The sequence below is a fragment of the Aspergillus oryzae genome, chromosome 3 (genome assembly GCF_000184455.2).
Source record: "Aspergillus oryzae RIB40 DNA, chromosome 3".
Classification (NCBI taxonomy): Eukaryota; Fungi; Ascomycota; class Eurotiomycetes; order Eurotiales; family Aspergillaceae; genus Aspergillus; species Aspergillus oryzae.
The window spans coordinates 1,332,512-1,352,315 of record NC_036437.1 but is presented as its reverse complement, the minus strand read 5'-3'; the positions used below and the strand labels follow the sequence as shown (position 1 = coordinate 1,352,315).

Here is a 19,804-nt window from a genome sequence, read left to right as displayed (position 1 = left end):
GTAGTCATTCCTTACCGTAGAAGTTAGACTTATGTATATTATCTGGCCAAACCTGGAGGGAATACAACTATAATTTCGTCATGTTTGTTCAATTGCCCGCGTATGTAATTCTAACTCTGCCGCATATATCATCGCATATAACGTAAGAAAAAAAAATAAGAAATCAGAAAACTATGTAGGGTTCCCAAAACAGTGCCGCGCTAAAGGAATATCAACCAAGAAGAACAATTTCAATCCGATGATAATCTGCTACGATTGAGTAGCCGACTGCTCTTGCAGCCATTTGTATACCACCGAAAAGTCCTTACCTCGATGTTCATCTTCCACCGCTTTATACACCCCCCGGGCCTTATCGGCCAGCGCGAGGGGAGTACCAGACTCCTCCGCAGCGGAAATCGCCAGGCGAAGATCTTTATTCATCAAACTAATGCCAAACCCACCGGCATATTCGCGCGATGCTGGCGCGGTCTCGACCACGCCCGGAACCGGGTTATTGATCTCCATCGGCCAGCAGCGACCAGTCGATGTATTGATCATATCGGCCAGGACCTTGGGGTCGAGTCCGCAACGGATTCCCAGATTCATGACCTCGGCAGTGGCAATGTTGTTGATGGCCAGGAGATAATTGTTGGCTAATTTGGCGGAAACGCCTGTTCCCGAATTACCCATGTGCCAGGCCTTCTTGCCCATTAGCATCAAAACGGACTGGACGCGGTCAACGAGCTCGCCGGTCTGCGATGAAGCCCCGAACATAAAGGAGAGCGTGCCGGCGCGGGCCCCCACAACTCCGCCTGACATCGGGGCGTCGACGAATCGCCCTTGGCGCGTTGTGTGGATTGCATTGGCAATTTCTCGGGACGAAGCTGGATCGATCGTGGAGGTGTCGATAAACAAGCGCTCCTTTTCTAGGGCCGGGAGTTCGCCGTGGCGGAGCATACAGTAGAAGACATTTTTGACGTGTTCGGGTTCCGGAAGGCTGGTGACTATCACTGTCTGGAGAGTAGGTGGTAGTTTAGTATGCGCCTTCGTGCTTTCAGACCCGCTAGTAACTAATCAAATAATTCCAGTCCTTTTCTCTTTCTCTTTCTCTTTTCTCTTTTTTTTTCTTTTTCTTTTTTGTCCTCTTCGCCAATGTAACTAGCCAAATCCATGTATATAATTATAGCACTGTCCAGTCATAATGAAGACTCCTTTAAAGCAAGGTTTGTGCGGATCCTGTAACATGAATTGTTCGCCGGGGGATTAATAAAAACGCAACGCGAAACTTACCGATTGTTCCGCTACTTCTCGCGCGTTTTGGGCGATAAGCACCTTCGAGGTGTCTTCCTTGGCTCCACTGTTCCGGACAGCTTCTTGGGTCTCTTCGACGAATCTTTTGGCGGTGTTCTCGTTTATGTCGCGGATGATTAGTGTGTCGGATGCGGGGATCTTAGCGCGTAAGTTCTTGGCCATGGCGTAGCCTGTGGAGACATGGTGTTAGTTCCCGGTAGTGCATACGCTTAGAAGAGGCGAGGGGCGTAAAGTAGAACGAGATAGTATATTCAATGAGTTCGGGTATAAGGAGGTGAAAAGTGGAAATCAAATATAGGAGCTGTGGCCCAGTGCCCGCGGTAATCATTCTGGGTATCCGAAGGGTCGGGAAAGGATAAAGGTTATAGTTGAACCAAAAACAACATTAACATACCCATTTGGCCTAATCCGATAAACCCCCACGTATCATCACGTCGTAATGAACTTGAGAATGCTCTAGTAGCTGTGAACGCTGAGGGTGACAAACGCATGGTTGGGGAAGTGGCAGACACCCTCCGCAGAGGAAGGGATAGCGCACGCGACATGCTCATCTTGACAGCTCAAGCGTGTGTACTGTACAGGGCACCAAGAGGCTGGTAAATTAAGTATGGGTGTTTTCCGTCGGGTACGCGGACGACGAGGGAAAGAATGGGGGAGCAGCTATAGTTATATTTGCTCCAATGTAACCCATGTCCTTCAACCAGGGTAATAAAGTTCAAACGCTGGCTTCGTAGGCAGAACCGTGAGGGTCAATTGACTCGACGGGAATAAGGAAACGAGGTATTTTGTCCGTTGCTACCCGAGCTATCCACCCATCAGGGAAGGATCGGGACCTCTCAGGCACAGGATTTGGTAACTCCAAGTGGTCTGACTTGCTGTCGACACTCCAGCTTCTCCGCTCTGTCCCATGCGGGGAAATCCTCTTCGGGAATGGCTGCGGAGCTCCGAGAGCCGAGATCCTCACGTGAAAGACCGTCCTAACGCTCTGGGGTTTAGTGGACAAGGACCGGATCTGTAAGGGAGAACGCCCAAGCTAACTACATCCAGTGGCTAAACACCATAGACCTTGTGAGGCTATCGTTTATCCACCGAAGTTGATGTATACTGACGCCAACGTGCAGGATAGCCTTAACTTACCTTCCCATGGATTACTTTTCCTAACCTTCTTTTCCATTCCTTATTTTAACCTTGTATTTTGATTTTATCCTATTTCGTTTTAGTCAGCTTCTCCAGACATACAAGGGAGTTGTAGAACTTGGATATTTATTTTCTTTAGGATAACTTTCCACGTCTTCGGACAAACATAACTCGAACTAATTCACTCTTCACTATTCTCAAAATCAGAGCTACCCTTTAGTCAAACATTGTAAGGACTACCGGGGTGGAAAGTGTTACTATTGACAATGACGCTTACGATCCATAGTTATGTGATTTCGAGTTTTTTCGCCTGTAGTGTAAATGCAATTGTCGATCCAACCGACGAATGACCTGTCGAACCTGTTCGGCTAAACAGATTCGCTGACATCTCAATGAATGTATCCATATAGTTGGTCGAATAGCTTCATTGGTCCTACAAAGGGTTTCAAGGAACCAATGAGCGGCTTGTAAACATAGGATCCACTTTGAACAGGACCGCACTAGATAGAATGTCGAACGAATGATATAGAAGGAGCTCACTACCTCTGAGCTTACGAGCCCTTGGACACCTCGCTCGGCTTTATGTGAACTCTACGATTGCCTGAAATCACAGTTGATAGGGCTATACGAATTAACGAGTTATAAAGAATATATACAGTAGGAGTCAAAAGTATGTGACCCCCCATATGTATAACTACCCAGCGGCTCTGACCACCTAGTATGAGCCGCTATGTACCTATTGGTATATGAGGCCACATATGGTTTATGGAACCCAACTATATACTCAAAATAAGAATACTAATGGTATAAAGGAGAATGTAAGTCACCTGCTCTTTCTTTTTAAATGTGATCTGATAGAAGTAGTAGCTTGTGAATATTCATACTACACAATCAACGATTAAAATCGTTTATAGTTTCCATTAATATCATTGCAATCGAGCCCTAGTAAACAAGCCTCTTGTATCGAGTAGTATCTGTTAAGCAGGTGCAGCCAACTGCTACTATAGATTGTCCAGGTCACACTTTCGGGTGTCGTTCAGACTGCGACCTACTTTGGTATTGACTGTAAGTTCCTTCCCCAACAAGCCCGACGGTTCCTGCCATGTATGGAAGACACCATACTCTTTCCTTATAGCGAGCGACGATATGAAGAGAATTTCCCGCTCATTGTGCATTCCTCCTTCATCTTCTCCTCCATCTCTTCCTCCTCTTCTTCACTCTCACCCTTGTTGCTTAATTTGATTCCTGTTCTCCCCGTTCCCTGCGTTGTTCAAATGACCCGTTACTAGTCGTCTATCAAGCACGTACAAGTTTACATCAGAACAAGCTCCAAAGAGTCTGTGCCGTCAGCTAAGTTCCTGTTGAAGGTTGCCAGTGATTGCAAGGTTATCATGGCTCCTCAGCACTCGGGTGATGTCTTGACCCCTCTCCTCGGCGCCTTGAATCTTCAAGCACAGCGTCCAAAATACCCTTTTGTGTTTCTCCCGGATCAGATGCCTCAGATACCGCAGATACCTCAGGTGCCATATATGTACCCAAATGTTCTTCCATACCCTACCCTTCCTTATCTGGTGAACTGTAATGAGGAGCAGAAGAACGAAAGCCTCAGCCTTCCTTTTCAGATGATGAAAACTCCCAACGGTTACATCCTCCAAGACCTGGAGAGTCTGACACAGCAGGATCCCCCGATTCCACGGGCAGTGCCTGCAATGTGGACCAATCCGTCCGATCTTACCCTCGCCAAATGCCTCGAGAATCGTGAGGGTATTACCAATGTTTACATCCGAGGTTTCCTGCCGGAGACGACCGATGAGATGCTCTACGCATATGCATCCCGCTTCGGAAAGATTGATCGTTGCAAGGCGATCGTGGATTTGGATACGGGCCTTTGCAAAGGGTATGTGACGTGTCCATAGTTACCATCTCGTCACTCACAGAAGCGGTAGCTTTGGCTTCGTGCAATACTACAACTTCGAATCCTGCGAGAATTGCATTCGGGGTTTCTTCTATCTTGGTTATCAAGCCAGCTTTGCTCAGGTAAAACACCACCTGCGGCGCTCAATGGACGGCGATCATGGTTGACATGGTTCAGAAATCTCGTAACTCGCGCCTCAAGGATCTGGAAGACAAAACATCCACCAATATCTACTGCACCAACATTCCGAACGACTGGACTGAAGCGGTGAGCCAACTGATCTTCCCATCGTTATTGGGTTAACAAACGTTTCTCTTCAGGATCTTCGTCGTCATTTTGAGCCCTACCGTGTCGTATCCGAGAAGATTAGCCGCGATGAAAAGACAGGCGTGAGTAAGGAGGTTGGATTCGCTCGGTTGGTGTCCCAGCGCATTCCATTATGTCGTTGCAACCTAACAAGTTTGCTAGATTCGAGACCCGCGAAATCGCAGAGAAAGTGTTGACCGAATACCACAATACCACGGCAAAAGATGGCGTCAAGTTACTCCTTCGCTTTGCAGACACAAAGGCGCAGAAGCTACTCAAACAGCAAAGCAATGAGCGCCGTGCTTATCGTGCTGGGGAGTACAATTACTCCGTTGAGGTAGTCCAAGGCTCGACCCCATCGCCTTCTTTGCATCGTCTGCAACAAACTGCGTCCCATCTCAGCCCCAACTCCCAAATCAGTTATCCCTCGCCCGTGGGAGTGGGCCCTACCTGGACTCCTGCGACGTCCATTTCTCCTCCGTACGTATCGACAAGTGTACAGAAAAGATGAACCTGGCTGATGAGAAAACAGGTATCCTATGGTGAAGAATCAGCCCAGCAATGTGCACCTCAACACCTGGTCCGCGGGGAACAGCCCAGCGACACTTGATCACACACCTGTCTATCGTGGGCGGCTTCCCATCACTCGTATGGGTTGGATGGAAACCATCTCTAGCGGTTCGTCTAGGACAGTGTCGTCCAGGACAGCCTTGCCCAACTCTCCTTGTGCCGAATCCCGTTCTGGGCCAACCAGCCCCCGGAAGGAGAATACCAAAGCTGAGTCTTTGTCACCTATTCCGTCACGCAGGGAGATTATTGTGAAATCTCCGCGATCCATCCACTAAATCACTTGCGAATTCCTTCTGGACTTATCACCAAATTCGACCCCATGACTACTTGCCAGCATATGCTATAGGTCACAATGTTTACAAAAGCACATCATTTTGCACCTTTTGCTTTTCCATGTTTGTTCTGTCAATTTTGTTTGTTTTGTCACCGCCGTGCGGCCGTCTTTTGATTTTGTCGATTGCTACCTGGTCTTGATTTGTTTTGACAACATTCCCGTTCTATTGTGGTCAGCAGAATGGCTTTTAAGATCTGTATTGTGTACGCTTGGTTCGCACACTTGAAGACCATCCAAAAGGAGATGGATGGGCATGGAAGAGAATTGCTATTTGTGGTATCTGACTTAGAGACACATTACTTTGTTCAACATGATAAAAGTTAAGGTAAATGTCTAATGGAATTTGCACTTGCGGCCTTGCAAACAGCAGCACAAAGGGTTTCAGCAGCCATAGAGATATATAAAATCTATCCTTCTACCATATACATAGAGATATAAGAGGAACGGAGAAAGCTGTGAAAGCGGGCGGGAATAGAAATGGGGTCCAATACGCAATGTCATCCAATCTTCTCGGATCGCTCTCTATGCAAACATCGGACCAAACAAAGAACTTCTGCGCGAACAGCTTGACGGTGCCGGGAACCCTCCATGCAGGCGGTCAAGGGAAACTAATTGCGTCCCAGCCGCTCCTCCAGGTCTTCAGTCAACTCATACGCTGGTCGGTAGTGTTTTGTGGCTTCGTTACCGGCCGTAGTGTCGACCCGAAGCTTGGGATTCGGGTGAGTATCCGTCTGGCCACCGAGACTCGTGTATCCTTGGTCGTAAAGAGGGCAGTACTCTAAGCCCAGTTGACGGATGAAGGCCCAAATTTCCGCATAGTGCCAGTCAATGACTGGGTGAACGCGAACGAAATCGGGCCAACCACTATCCGTCCGATCGAAATGAGTCAATTTTGCGCCATGGGGATCCGTCCGACGAGTGCCGACAAAGATCGCCTTCACACTAGGATGGAGAGACAGGTAGTGCGCGAAACTTGACTTGAGCGTCGTCTTTGGCGGCTCCGTCGTATACTTTATAATATCAAGATGGTAGGCGCTCGACGACCACTGGACGAACTCCTCGACTGTAGGGAAGGGATCTGGCGGTAGAGCATATATCGCTGGGATGGACTTGAGGCCGCCCTTCTCGGGCGGTGGATGCGGGTGCAGGCTGGCGAGGAAGAGCACCAGGAGGACCAGACAGTCTTTCCCACCGTTATAGGAGAGGGCGAGCTCCGGGAGGCTGTAACGGGAGAGGGCCGTTGCGGCGACGTCGAGGGAGATGCGAGTTTGGCGTTGAACGGCGGCGAGGAGGGAATCGGGAGGATGGGACTCGGCGAGAAAGGCGTGCACTTTGTGGTGGCATTGGGCGATTATTTCTGAGAGGGAGGAGGATGTTGTTGGCTGTTGTGTGGAAGATGTGGAGGTGTATTGTGCTTGTGGGGAGGGGAGATGGGGGGCCATGTTTTTTAGGTTCGAGGTGCCGCCATTTAATTGAGCTAAGACCGGGTCTGGTTGAATAGCTGTGTCGGTCATTCTTCTTATGTATGTTCTATTTTATTATCGAGCGGGAGGGACTGATGATATCTGGCTGGTGATGGTGGGAGGTTGATTGAATGGAGGGGCGGGAACTTGAACAATTAACAGATGAGACGAAAGTTGAAATCTAGGGAATCGAACAGAATAAATCGTGGCGATGCTAGTCGGTATTTAAAAAATGATGACAGTCAATAAAATTTTCGTTTTGATGGTCCCGGTATAAACTCGGTCAGGGGTCAATTGAGTCGACCGTACGTCGTGCGATAAGAAATCGAGACCGAGGGTGATGACACTTCTGGAGAATCTTCTGGTCGCACTTGTCGGTCCGAACGAATCGGTTCGTTCGCCCCGCGCCCCGCATCCTGACCGCTTTCTTATCGCATGTGCGTTGCCTGATAGGACTTTTTCGATGTCTTTCTTCATGGATAAAGACCAGGTTGTGGTTCTGTGGGGGGAAGGTCCTATCTGGGCTGAAAGACTACAATATCAATCAAGGAAACAACAAAGACGCTAGGAAGTGAGAACTGCTATCTGTACAGTCCTTCCCGCTCATTCAGATTATGGTATTGTTCCCCCGTACCGTTCGGGGTTTGCTCGGCGGACTTCGTTCGGCCATTCTTGCGAACATTTAACATTTACTTTCCTTGCAAATACTACATTGATTAGGGATGTTACATCTACATTCACTTCTAGAACCTAATAAGAAGAAGAAGAAGAAGAAGTCAAGAGGCAAATTAGGAGCCTCCTGAAAGGGTACCAGTACTACAGCCGGTGTGACTAGATAGAGACACTCACGAGTCATATATATATCGTTGTATCCGGAATATCAGAACCATATATAAAGTCCAATATGCGAACTATAACCAAAGGCGTCGAATATAGGAATTCAGTAACCGAAGCCGAATTCTGGCCTTGTATAAGAGGCAATTTTAATGTTATGGTTATTCTATCCATGCTTCGGTAATGCTCAGCAGTGCGCTATCGGGTCTTTGACTCTTTGTCTGATAGAAGCTTTATGTACCGTGGGCCACAATCGCTTTGTATAAGCTTGTCTATATTTAGAGTCCCAGATTTGTACCTGATACATTGTTAATATGATTGGTTCGGGTACTTAGTTGGACAAAGCAATCCCCATAGTTTAGTCGTGCTGCAGCTTTGAGGTCCCAATCTGGAACTTCTGACCGCTAGGTTATTGGATCTATATGCTTTGCACAGTAATCAAATTGATTTTCCTTGTTAGGATTTATGAGTACTGTCAAGAATAGATAGTTAAAGTGAAACTACCAATGAAGAGGAGGAAGAGCTCGGCTGAACGACTCGCGTTGTGGCATATACATTAATGCAGTGCTAGCCCACTGTACTGAGGGAGTGCAGTTCAAGACTTTCTTTTTTTGAATCACAACAGGAATATTTTTCTGCCTCACAAACCAGGAGTTGGTCACCTCCCACTCATGGTCAGGGTGTTCCAGCTCGATTTGGGGAAAAGCTTGTCAGGTATTCTATATCACATCTTGTAAACAGCCAAAACTCACATCAAACATCGTGAATAGCGTCGCAACAAATTTGTAACTCTCCAACTGGGAAATGTATCTTCCCAGACATGCCCGGGGCCCTGCACCGAAGGTTAAGTCTGTACCTTTCATCTTCGAGAACCTAGTCTGATACGCCTCGTCATGTTCGCCCTCCGCCGGTAGCCACCGCTCAGGCTTGAATGAATCAGGCTCAGGCCCGAAAACGGTTCTGTTGCGATTAATGACCCAGGGATTCATGCCGACAATGGTGCCCTCAGGGACAAAGCGCCCGTCCGGTAGCGTGAATCCACCCTTTGGAACAATTCTCTCGAGCAAGAGCCCAACACCCGGATGAACAAGCATAGTTTCCCGCATGACGGCGTCGAGATAAGGGAGACTCCGAATCTCCTTCCACTGGGGCGGCGTGGATAAATTAGCTCCCCGAAGCTCTTCCTGCAGACGGCTGTATACAGCCCTTTTTTTTCAGCACATAATAGACTGCCGCGGAAATGGCCCTCGCTGTTGTGTCGCTACCCGCTATTATATTGAGGACCAGGTACATCTGGGCTACATTATCATCCACTATGTTAGGCATCTTGCTTTTGGTCTCGATGTATCGATCTAGAAAGTCTTTGATGCCATTGTGCGATTGCTTCCCCTCGGTAAAGCGCTCTTGATACTGTTCTGCGCTGAATTTCACGGACCACCCAAAGCTAGGAGGCCCCAAGCGGCAGATGGGGTTTTTGTCTAGAAGTAAATCCAACATCGGGATTTGGCACACCTGCAGGAACGAGGAAATGAGCGTCTTGGGCTTGCACACAAGGTCCGTTCACCGTAGATCTGTACACTTACCGATGCGAAATAGTCCAGAGACCTATTAGATACTTCCAGGATTCCAAAGCGATCATTTTTCGCTTCTAGCATACCAATAGACTGGGAATAACTGAGCTGGCTCATGGTGTCCCATGTAACTAGAGATCGATAATATCAGCTGAGGTGTCTGAAACGCGAGTACCTAAGCTTACAATAGTTGATATACTCGCTCATATCACAAGTGTTACCCGTTTAAACGAATCTTTCTCGTAACCTTTCCAGAAAAAGGTTGATGGTTATGTCGACACCGGGCTCTAGTTCTTGACTGGTCGGATGTACTTGGCATGCCACTGTTCGTCTTGGTGGGAGAAGAGATTCTTAATACGAACGCCGGATACTACCGAGTCGTTCACATTGTACACGTCACTCTGCGAGCAAATATGGAATTAGAGGTACTTCGTATTGTATCATGTATATACATGCTGTGGATCCTGGGTACGTTCGCTACTCACCTTAACCCACGGATCTCTGGTAGAATACACCTGGTTGATCAATGCAGGGTCAGAGAGACTTAACACGTTGGGACCTATGCAGACTGCAGATCTATATCTGCGGTGAAGCTCATTATGTGTGATGTCACAAAGGCCCTTGAACACATCTTGAAGACGCCATAAATTGGAGAGGTTGGCGCTAAATGGCCCAGGAAACGACTTTAATGGGGATCGGAAGTAATTCCAGATAAGGTGGGATAGGATGAGCGTAGCTCCTAACAGGACAAGTTTGAAGGCGATATCCATGAGCGATGTTATATTTACGTAGACAGTAATAATTGTCCAAGATAGTATTCCTGAGCTATCTCTGTCCGTCTTAAGAAGAGGCTATATGGACAAGTTTACATTCCGTGCACGTTATGTCATAGGAGAGAGGAGGTGGGGAGCTCGCATCGGATATTACTCTGAGGATGAGAAATGAGGTAATAGGTCTTCAGTGATTGGAGAAAGTTTATAAATGTATTTAACTATACTAGTATGCTAAAGATACTACAAAAGAGCTACTTGCAGAGTAGTGTGCTTTCCACACTAAACTATGTAGTGGTGCTAAAGCAACGGTTACTGCTACCCATGGTATAGTTGCATGTTGGCTGGACTAAAGCTAGTATTATTCCCTGTCTTTGGCTGCAAGGAGGTTTTGTGGCGTGCGCTTAAGCCATGCAGGATCCAGGCATATTTAAACGTAGATCTGCATGTGTACTGTGCTACAATATGACAAAGGGTTTCAAAAGAGAGCTAAAAGCGGACCAGTAATGATTGTCCTGATTTGGAACAACTCCGGGCATCATCTACAGAGTATGCATATTAGCTCCTCCTTAGGGCAGGGGTCCGCGCCAATCTACGGCCTTTTATCCCCTTTGTGACGGGGCGGCCCGGCGAGCCGTGGTTTGGCAACGCCACCGACCAGACTCCGGTACTAAGCCCATTGAATACCCAGGCATTTTCAACTTGGCCACCAGAGGGCCAGATTGAGTATTAATACATCACTGTCCGAGGTCATGAAGTTGTAATTGTGTCGCCCTGTTAGCTTACAGAGTGCTTGCAAGTGTCTTAAGTGCGAGTCTTGGGCCATGCGTCAATAGGCGTGAGATGGTTTGGATTAATCCATTTAGCCAACAAAACTTATGTAAAACTACAAATGGCATAGGCTCTTGACAAAAGTACATACTTAATCAATCCATGACTAGTACTGGTCTTGGCTAAGTCAGCACATTACTGAAAAATGTCCTCTGCATATGCAGGCATAGTAACACACACGCCAGACCCAGTCAAGTAGGCTCTCATGCCCTGATTCTTCATCAGCAGATCCACTTCACGGGATAGGTCTATATAATGATCCATGCTATTACGTGGTTTAAAAGATTGTGCTAATGGGGGCCAAATTAGTATACCCTTGTCATTTAAAAATAGTGAATAATCCGTCGGTCGTACTTTGTTACTCGGGCATATCAGATCATCAATCCTCTCAATTGTATCTCAGTGTCTCGCATCTAATTTGGTGTTCTTCACTATGGATGTTGCCAGAGCTCGCCCTCTCGCTAGTTTGCTACCCACTGGTGCTCCCTGACTGTTGCCATTGTGTTGATTTCAACTCGGTATCCGCTAAACGGTTGGACTTGTTGCGAGCATGGTGACGGTCACAGATATCTTCGGGCCGCAACCGCCTGGTATCGACCTAAACGACAACCAGACTCCCCAGATAAATGCAACCGTTATTGCCCTATATATCGTCGCTGTTATCGCTGTGATACTTCGATTTGTTACGCGGATCAAAGTTCAAAGGATCAGCTTAGGGCTTGACGATTGGTTGATTGCAGCGTCTCTTGTAAGTCGCCTCCCTTTTCTTAAAATCTCAATCATGATAAAAAGGATTTCTACTCAAAAGTATAGCATAGGTACCGTTGACTACACTTCTAGTTGCAACTATACTGGGTAAATACCTTCAATATTATCTCCTGGAAAGTCAAGTTTCAAGTAGCTGATTGTTGTCAACTTTCAGCGGGATACTGCGGTCTCGGAAAGCATGTGTGGAGAGGAACGCTTGACGATGTAGTGAACATGCGAAAGGTAATGCATCCTTCGGACTACTTGGAACACATTATATGGACTGGAGACTGACAGGCAAGATTCTATTCGCTTATATTTTCATCTATCTAGTTCTACTTCCCTCTATTAAAGTCTCGATCATCCTCCTCTATCGCCGGATATTTGGAATGAACTGGATGATGTGGCTCTGTTTGGCCCTCAGTATCGGCCATGGCGCTTGCTGCATGGTTGCCTTCTTATGCTCCTGTCGGCCACTGTCATACTTCTATACGCAGTTTGCTGATCCGTCGGGAGGAAAGTGCATCATCAACCTGTATGCATTCTACCTTGGCAACGCGGCAACAAATGTCTTCACCGATGTTATCACGCTACTTGTTCCGATCCCGATCATCTCCAGACTCCAAATACGCCCGATGCAGAAGGTACTGATATCCGGTATCTTCCTCTTAGGTGGGTTGTAAGAGTGACCGCTATACCTTACTACCATGACCCGAGAGCAACGAGCGAGCTAATCGTCATGTACAGCGTCTCCGTGGGAAGTATGGTTCGTATTTACTACTTGACCTTACTTGCGACGAACCCCGACATCAACTGGGTGATGGGTGACGTATACCTATGGTCTACCATTGAGCCCTGCATCGGCATTGTTTGTGCATGTCTACCCACGCTGAACGCACTGCTTCGAAGAACCACGAAGCTCGTTCTCGGATCCAACGCCGAGCGACTATTCGGTAGCTTCTCGCTATCGGCTTCTAGGAGGAAACGGCGTGATAAGTCGCAGAGCAAAAGTCGTTCGTTTCAACAGTTAGACGGGAATGAAGCCACTCCGAATGCCCAATTGCGACCGGAGGATGAGATAGTGCTGACGACCGTTTCGGCTCATAGTGAGCCTAATTCGTATAGGAGGGATACGGATAGCGTTGTGCTTATGGATGACTCTGCTCGTATGGCTATTACAGTAAAACACGATTTTGATTGGAGTGAGGATCATCCTTGATCTTTGAATTGGTATGTTATATCGGGTGTTACGTGTGTTTCCTTTCTTTGGATTATACTATAGCTTGTTGAAATGGTCTGTAAAATCGCAATAGATGGTTGGGATAAAAAATATGCTGGTAAATGTGACAGGCAAGCACTATATGAAAAGCTGAGGGCGGAATATGCCATACATACTGTCTGATCGGCGCTGAATAAAATGTGAAATATGGAATCATTCTGAGTTTGATTGCCAAAGACATACCTCTTAGAATCATTGATGTAAGGAAATCATAACTCGTAAGTCCAACTATCGCCAACTCTGCCAGCCTCTTCGTGTTGCTTTCAGCCAGGGTCCCCTCAATTCCTCCCTATGCCAGGATGCTATATCGGATATCCATCGGTCAATCGGGCATTCGCCACCGTAACCTTCATACCAGCGGCTGCTGTCATTAATCGGGTGCCGTTGGATACAATTAAGGGGAATATTTTCTTCATCGGACGACTCCGTACCATCTTCTGCCTGTCGGATCGGGTCGAACTGCACAGACCACAAGATTTCCTGGTCGCCATTCCATTCTGGTTCAGTACATATGAACAGCAATCCTCGATAGAAACCAGTATCAGAATAGTCGCGTACCATACTGGGTAGAGCTCCCACCCCTGGCGAAACATCGTAACGACTACTCTCCTTATATGCCTTGAGTTGCCTTTTGTAATCCCCACGAAAGCGTCCCTCCTGTCGATAATGAGCTATACATCCTTCTTCAGTTATACCGGGGACAAAATAGAGATCGAAGCGAACATCGTAGTTGCTGTACGAGTCACAAAGAGCATGGTATAAAGCCCGATGATCTATCTTTTCCCGCGACACGTGAGCATGCGTAAAATATATGGCGAAGGAAAAAAGCGGTGGCAGCGAGGAGTGTGCAAAGTTCTGAAAGACCATGTACGCTGTGCCTCCATTGTGTACCCAGAAGTCCAACATACGTAGTTTCAAGTCACCGGCACATTGGTCAAGGTCTTCGTCTTTTGCATCATTCTCCTCGTAGGCGTCCATGCTGTCGTCGAGGGGCAGTAGTATCTCGCGACGGTCCCGACATTCCTCAGGGAAGAAAGCGAACATAACCGCTCGTCTTTGGCCATCCATTCGCATGTGGTGTGTCTTCTGCACGAACGGCGGGCAGCTTCCCTCCTTCCGAAGTTGACAATCTCTTGGGGCTTTGTGGTGGCAGCTTCGTCCCATTGAAAGGGTAACACCGTTTTGACGGCACACTTCCGAGATGTCAGAATCAACATAGAAGCCTTCTAGTTCAACCGAAGCGAGGGACGAAAATATCCCACTGTTCAGTGCCTCTTGCAGGTGCACACCTATACTACTAGTGTTAAAGAACCTTTTACCCCCATAGAGCGTGAGAGACTCGAGATTGCATGGCAAACGATCTTTCAAGCGGTAGGGGGCGTTGGGCCGGTCCCAGAAGCTACCGAGTAAGACTTCTGCTTGGATACAAAGCTTTTTGAGGCATGTAAAGGAATGAAGAAGACCAAAATGGCCTTGACTCATGTAGAGCCCTGTGTGCTCAGCGTCACGATAAATGTCGAGGTATTCAAGGCTGCTCTGGTGCTTTTTTAGGACTTTCCAGAGGCCCGCGTTTGATATCATATCACCTCCGATTGAACCAAACGCATAATCTTGTATATATAATGAGAAGCTGGTCAATGCTTCTGGTAAGGCGAGCAGAGCTCTGAGATCTGCGTAAGTGCAGCTGGAATTAAAGCCACCGGTGATGGAAAAGTGTTTCAGACGAGATATGGCAGGACTGGCTCCAAGCCGAAGGGCTGCGTTTGCTGTATCGAGACCGTAAAGCGAGAGCGTCCGAAGACCCGTCAAATGAAGTGCGGGCCACAGGTCATCGAGGCGCAATGGAGTTTGATCGGCTCCTGGAAGGAGGTTATGATTCACGAGGTCACGGGGAGGAACGTCCACTTCGCCAAGTACATAAAGGTCGCTCAGCTTGCTAAGGATTGTTGATGGATTGTCACCACTCTGACAGTCTAATATTTGTCTGAGAACTGCGCTGAGGACAGGATCAGACTGCGGCACGTGTGTATATATTCTCGTGATGTTTGGGAGACATGTTAGAAGAAGCGCCATCAGCGGTCGTCGATCACGCTTTCGTATATCTTTGATGATATTCGATTCTAGGTGTTTGATCCCCACCCTGTTGATAGCTTCACGGAAAAGGGTAATCTCATTCTGTGGAAGATTTAGTTCTTCCCACTCACCAGATCGTGCATATGGATAGTAACCCCAGTTGCCTATATGTAAGGAGTGAACCAAGGCTGCTATACGGGAATCGTTGAGGATGGTCCTGAGAAAGTTCCAGAGAGACCTGAATGACTGCCTCGCACCATTGTAGGTCCATTCAGCGTATATACGAGGAACCAGGGCCTCGTACCATTGGCGACTAACAAGAGAGAGACTGCAGAGCAGCTGAATATCACTTTGATTCTCGAAAGCAAGATCAAGCACCGGACAGAATAATTCCGGTGGAAGCTGCGCTATATTCGCCATTTTGACAAGGTGAATTCTAGGCCTCCTGGTTATCCTTTGGTTATATAAACTTTCAGCATAGTAGCTCACTGCAATAGATGCATCAACCTAAAAGTGCAGAAGAAGAAGAAGCCAATGTGTCCATTCAGGCGGGGGACAGTGCCAAGTCATGGGTGTCACAAGGTAAGTAAGTCGAATCCAACTCGGTCTAAGTCTAAATGCAGAGGCAATCGTAAGCTGCTCGTAGAATTCTTACAAGCTTGGTGACAATGCTTTCCATTAAGACGCAGCAATACAAATTTTCAAATGCTATGATGTCTTCGACCTGTGTCGCTGTGATGGAGGGGTCTATGATAAACGATGGTATCCTGCAAATCAGCCAAGGACTTTCATTTTCTTCTTCTTCTTCTTGTCTCCTTCACTCTTCTTCCCTTTCTGCCAATCTCGCCAGCTGCTGATACGCTCATCGCGACTGTCCTCCCATGCCTTATCCTGATCACGCTTTCGTTTTCTTTCTTCAATTTCCTCCTCTTCTTTACGCCTTTCACGACCTTCCTCCTGTAACTTAGCCTTGGCTTGTCTTCGCCGACGCGCCTCTTCATCTAGCAACACATGCACTGTCTTCTGACGCCATTCCTTCTTGAATTCTTCTGTCTTTAATTCAGGCGAATCCAATGTGTACTTATGTTCACGAATTAACAACCGTCGCGCATCTGCGATACATTCATCGAGGTACGTGCGCGACTTCTCCTCCATTAGTGTAGAATGGGCCTTTTTAAGACGATCGAACGCGTCTGGAGCAGCTGGGTTCTTTGTCTTATCAGGATGGATGAGTAGAGACTTTTTGCGATATTGTACTTTGATATCGGATTCAGTAACTCCGGGCTGGAGGTCGAGAACGGCATATCTGTTCCAAACATTCACAATTAGTCTAAAAAACGGCACGGACAGATAAACAGTGCTAAGCTCACGCGTCTAGTGAAAATGCCTTCCTGATGCGATCAATCTCGGCATCCTGTCTTAGAGTCAGTTTGGACGAATCTCGAGCACTTTGTTTGGAGCTTTCGTTACCTTGACAAAGTCGGACGCTTCCCTTTCCAGGGCATCCAAAGCATCTTGCTCATCGGAAGACATCTTTCTTAACGTGTAAATAAACCAATCTCAATCCCTATGTTGAAAAGAGGTGAGGGATGCAGTAACAGATTCGGATGCTACTGATAAAAGCTCCGCATGGAGAATAGAGATGGTCGCATGTCTCCATAACCATCGATAAGCCTTCATCTTATCGCACGCTGACTCAGCAAAGTAGTGTCCGGCAGAAAAAAAAGTAACTGATACACCGCCCGCGATTTCTTTCGCATTCGAAACAGCGCTCAGAAAAATCGAAAAGATCGTTACGGAATTCCCCAAAATCTCAACGACCTAGCAGGTGAGCTTACCATGGCTCCTTCAAACGGTCCCCGTAGCGGCAAGAATGCGAAATCCTCTCATACTTTGAAACGCAAGCGCGCGCAAGATGATTTGTCGACTCTTACTCAGCGGGTTGAGGATCTCGATATCAAGGAAACCTACAAGTCCTTTTCCGATCTCCCTCTGTCTGAACCGACTGCTTCCGGACTAGCTTCGTCGCATTTTAAAACCCTCACCGATATTCAGTCTCGTGCGATTGGCCATGCGTTGAAGGGTCGGGATATATTGGGTGCCGCGAAGACCGGTAGCGGCAAGACGCTCGCTTTTCTCATCCCGGTTCTCGAGAACTTGTACCGCAAGCAATGGTCTGAGCATGATGGACTGGGAGCTCTGATCCTATCTCCGACTCGTGAACTCGCCATTCAGATCTTCGAGGTTCTTCGCAAAATCGGTCGCTATCATACATTCTCAGCCGGCTTGATTATTGGTGGGAAGAGCTTGAAGGAGGAACAGGAAAGATTGGGAAGAATGAATATCTTGGTTTGCACACCGGGTCGTATGCTACAGCATTTGGACCAGACGGCTATGTTCGATGTGTTCAACCTGCAGATGCTGGTCTTGGACGAAGCGGATCGTATCCTGGACATGGGTTTCCAGAAAACCGTGGATGCTATTGTTGGTCATCTACCCAAAGAGCGGCAGACATTACTTTTCAGTGCTACCCAGACGAAAAAGGTGTCGGATCTTGCCCGGTTGAGCTTACAGGATCCCGAGTACGTGGCTGTTCACGAAACAGCATCTTCCGCAACCCCATCTACACTTCAGCAACACTATGTCGTTACCCCCTTATCACAGAAACTTGATGTTCTGTGGAGTTTTATTCGCAGTAACTTGAAAGCCAAAACGATTGTCTTCCTGTCTTCCGGAAAGCAGGTGCGATTCGTTTACGAATCCTTCCGCCATTTACAACCTGGTATCCCTTTGATGCATCTTCATGGCCGGCAGAAGCAGGGTGGACGACTGGATATCACAGCAAAGTTCTCACAAGCAAAACATGCAGTCCTATTTTCAACTGATATCACTGCTCGTGGTTTAGATTTTCCCGCTGTTGACTGGGTCATTCAAATGGATTGCCCTGAAGATGCCGACACTTACATTCATCGAGTTGGACGGACAGCCCGATATGAGCGTGATGGTCGTGCAGTGTTGTTTTTGGATCCTAGCGAGGAGTCAGGAATGTTGAAGCGCCTTGAGCAAAAGAAGGTTCCGATTGAACGCATCAATATCAAGGCCAACAAGCAGCAGAGTATTAGGGACCAGTTGCAAAATATGTGCTTTAAAGACCCGGAGCTTAAGTACCTGGGACAAAAGGCGTTTATCTCCTACGTTAAGTCAGTCTATGTCCAGAAGGATAAGGAAGTCTTCAAGCTTAAGGAACTCAAGCTAGAAGACTTTGCTTCCAGTCTTGGTCTTCCAGGTGCTCCCCGTATCAAGTTCATCAAGGGAGACGACACTAAAGAGCGCAAAAACGCATCGCGGGCGACGGCCTACTTGTCGAGTGACGATGATTCTGATGAAGGCGGCGAGAAGAAGAGCAAAAAGGATGAGAAGCAAGTCCGGACCAAGTATGACCGTATGTTCGAGAGGCGCAACCAAGACGTCTTGGCCGACCACTACTCGAAACTTATCAACGATGACGGCACATTGGTTGACCCCAGTAAGACCGCAAGTGCTGCCGACGATGCTGACGAGGATGATGACTTCCTGTCTGTTAAACGTCGCTTCGACGCTGGAGATGAGGACTTGGGCGGTAACTCTGAAGAGGAGTTAGAGCAGAAGGGTGTTAAAGTGGTTCAACTCGATGGCAAGGATACATTGGTCATTGATTCGAAACGTCGGGAGAAGCTACTCAAGTCGAAGAAGAAGCTGCTCAAATTCAAAGGAAAGGGAACAAAACTTATTTACGACGACGAGGGCAACGCGCACGAATTGTACGAAATGGAGGACGAAGAAGACTTCAAGGCCCGTGGAGATGCCAAGGAGCAACAAGCCCGGTTCTTGGCAGAGGAAACCGAGCGGACACGCACGGCCGATATGGAGGACAAGGAGGTGGCCAAACAAAAACGGCGGGAGAAGAAAGAGAAACGCAAGGCTCGGGAGCGTGAGTTGCTTGCCGAGGAGGAAGCCGAGGAAGCTGTGGCGCAGCTGGCTCCATACAAGGAGGACGACGAGTTTTCTGCATCAGACAGGGAGGACGACGCACCTCGCCCCAGCAAGAAGCAAAAGGTTCGTATTGCAGAGCCCGAAGAGAGCAAAGAAGAGCCCTGGTACAAGAAGAGCAAGAAACCGGCCGCGAAGGCTCCCGAGCAAATCCAGACTTTGGAGGATTTGGAATCTTTGGCGACTGGATTGCTTGGGTAATGAGATGTGTACCCTGTGGGTCTCTTTTTATCGCCAATGGATATATCCTTTTCAGTCTTTTTTATTTGTTATACTAGCGGAGTATCAAAAGCATGTCCATGATAAGAGTTTTCTATGTATATAGTCGATAGGGCTAAGGTTCGATATCAAAAGACAAGATTTATAGCCAAAACTCAATCTCGAACTGCAGATGTCAAGAGTGGAGATTCACTAGCCACAGAAGGAAAACGTGGTCGGCAGTTACTGCCCGCGATGTAACCGTAAGAAATAAGCCATATCCATAAGTCGTACGTAATTTTTTTTGAGCACGTCATCCGCTAAGTTTTCGCGAGGTTACAAGGCCTGCATTCGCCTTGCCTCCCCTGACATGGCACAATCAGGGTCGTCTGGTTTTAAGAAGCTTTTCGTCTCCTCCACCCCCGCGGAGTCAATATCTGATTTGACACCTTCTCTT

At 47.5% G+C, this 19,804-nt stretch overlaps 9 protein-coding genes across 9 annotated transcripts; 4 read left to right on the top strand and 5 right to left on the bottom strand.

Moving 5' to 3' along the window:
- Positions 1–249: 249 nt before the first annotated feature.
- AO090023000518 (uncharacterized protein) lies at positions 250–1,841 on the bottom strand (the record flags this gene model as incomplete). The annotated part of the gene is made up of 3 exons (XM_001821006.3): positions 250–993; positions 1,270–1,460; positions 1,685–1,841. 3 exons carry the CDS (start codon positions 1,839–1,841, stop codon positions 250–252), a joined length of 1,092 nt encoding a protein of 363 aa, XP_001821058.1.
- Positions 1,842–3,818: 1,977 nt separating this feature from the next.
- Positions 3,819–4,645, top strand: AO090023000517 (putative RNA binding protein MSSP-2; the record flags this gene model as incomplete). The annotated part of the gene is made up of 3 exons (XM_023235636.1): positions 3,819–4,324; positions 4,365–4,464; positions 4,520–4,645. The coding sequence occupies 3 exons, from the start codon at positions 3,819–3,821 to the stop codon at positions 4,643–4,645; spliced, it is 732 nt and encodes a 243-aa protein (XP_023090639.1).
- A 1,515-nt stretch (positions 4,646–6,160) lies between these two features.
- AO090023000516 (FAD synthase) lies at positions 6,161–7,066 on the bottom strand (the record flags this gene model as incomplete). The annotated part of the gene is made up of 1 exon (XM_001821004.3): positions 6,161–7,066. One exon carries the CDS (start codon positions 7,064–7,066, stop codon positions 6,161–6,163), a length of 906 nt encoding a protein of 301 aa, XP_001821056.1.
- A 1,141-nt stretch (positions 7,067–8,207) lies between these two features.
- Positions 8,208–10,190, bottom strand: AO090023000515 (cytochrome P450; the record flags this gene model as incomplete). The annotated part of the gene is given in 9 exon segments (XM_023235634.1): positions 8,208–8,253; positions 8,354–8,538; positions 8,578–9,033; positions 9,071–9,391; positions 9,433–9,551; positions 9,606–9,622; positions 9,668–9,718; positions 9,733–9,821; positions 9,873–10,190. 9 exon segments carry the CDS (start codon positions 10,188–10,190, stop codon positions 8,208–8,210), a joined length of 1,602 nt encoding a protein of 533 aa, XP_023090638.1.
- A 1,856-nt stretch (positions 10,191–12,046) lies between these two features.
- AO090023000514 (uncharacterized protein) lies at positions 12,047–12,451 on the top strand (the record flags this gene model as incomplete). Its single annotated transcript, XM_001821002.3, has 1 exon — positions 12,047–12,451. The coding sequence occupies one exon, from the start codon at positions 12,047–12,049 to the stop codon at positions 12,449–12,451; it is 405 nt and encodes a 134-aa protein (XP_001821054.3).
- A 56-nt stretch (positions 12,452–12,507) lies between these two features.
- Positions 12,508–12,987, top strand: AO090023000513 (uncharacterized protein; the record flags this gene model as incomplete). Its single annotated transcript, XM_023235633.1, has 2 exons — positions 12,508–12,874; positions 12,950–12,987. 2 exons carry the CDS (start codon positions 12,508–12,510, stop codon positions 12,985–12,987), a joined length of 405 nt encoding a protein of 134 aa, XP_023090637.1.
- Positions 12,988–13,275: 288 nt separating this feature from the next.
- Positions 13,276–15,540, bottom strand: AO090023000512 (uncharacterized protein; the record flags this gene model as incomplete). Its single annotated transcript, XM_001821000.1, has 1 exon — positions 13,276–15,540. One exon carries the CDS (start codon positions 15,538–15,540, stop codon positions 13,276–13,278), a length of 2,265 nt encoding a protein of 754 aa, XP_001821052.1.
- Positions 15,541–15,894: 354 nt separating this feature from the next.
- Positions 15,895–16,653, bottom strand: AO090023000511 (J domain-containing protein; the record flags this gene model as incomplete). Its single annotated transcript, XM_023235632.1, has 2 exons — positions 15,895–16,494; positions 16,591–16,653. The coding sequence occupies 2 exons, from the start codon at positions 16,651–16,653 to the stop codon at positions 15,895–15,897; spliced, it is 663 nt and encodes a 220-aa protein (XP_023090636.1).
- A 306-nt stretch (positions 16,654–16,959) lies between these two features.
- dbp4 (RNA-dependent ATPase HCA4) lies at positions 16,960–19,350 on the top strand (the record flags this gene model as incomplete). Its single annotated transcript, XM_001820998.1, has 1 exon — positions 16,960–19,350. One exon carries the CDS (start codon positions 16,960–16,962, stop codon positions 19,348–19,350), a length of 2,391 nt encoding a protein of 796 aa, XP_001821050.1.
- Between the last annotated feature and the right edge of the window lie 454 nt (positions 19,351–19,804).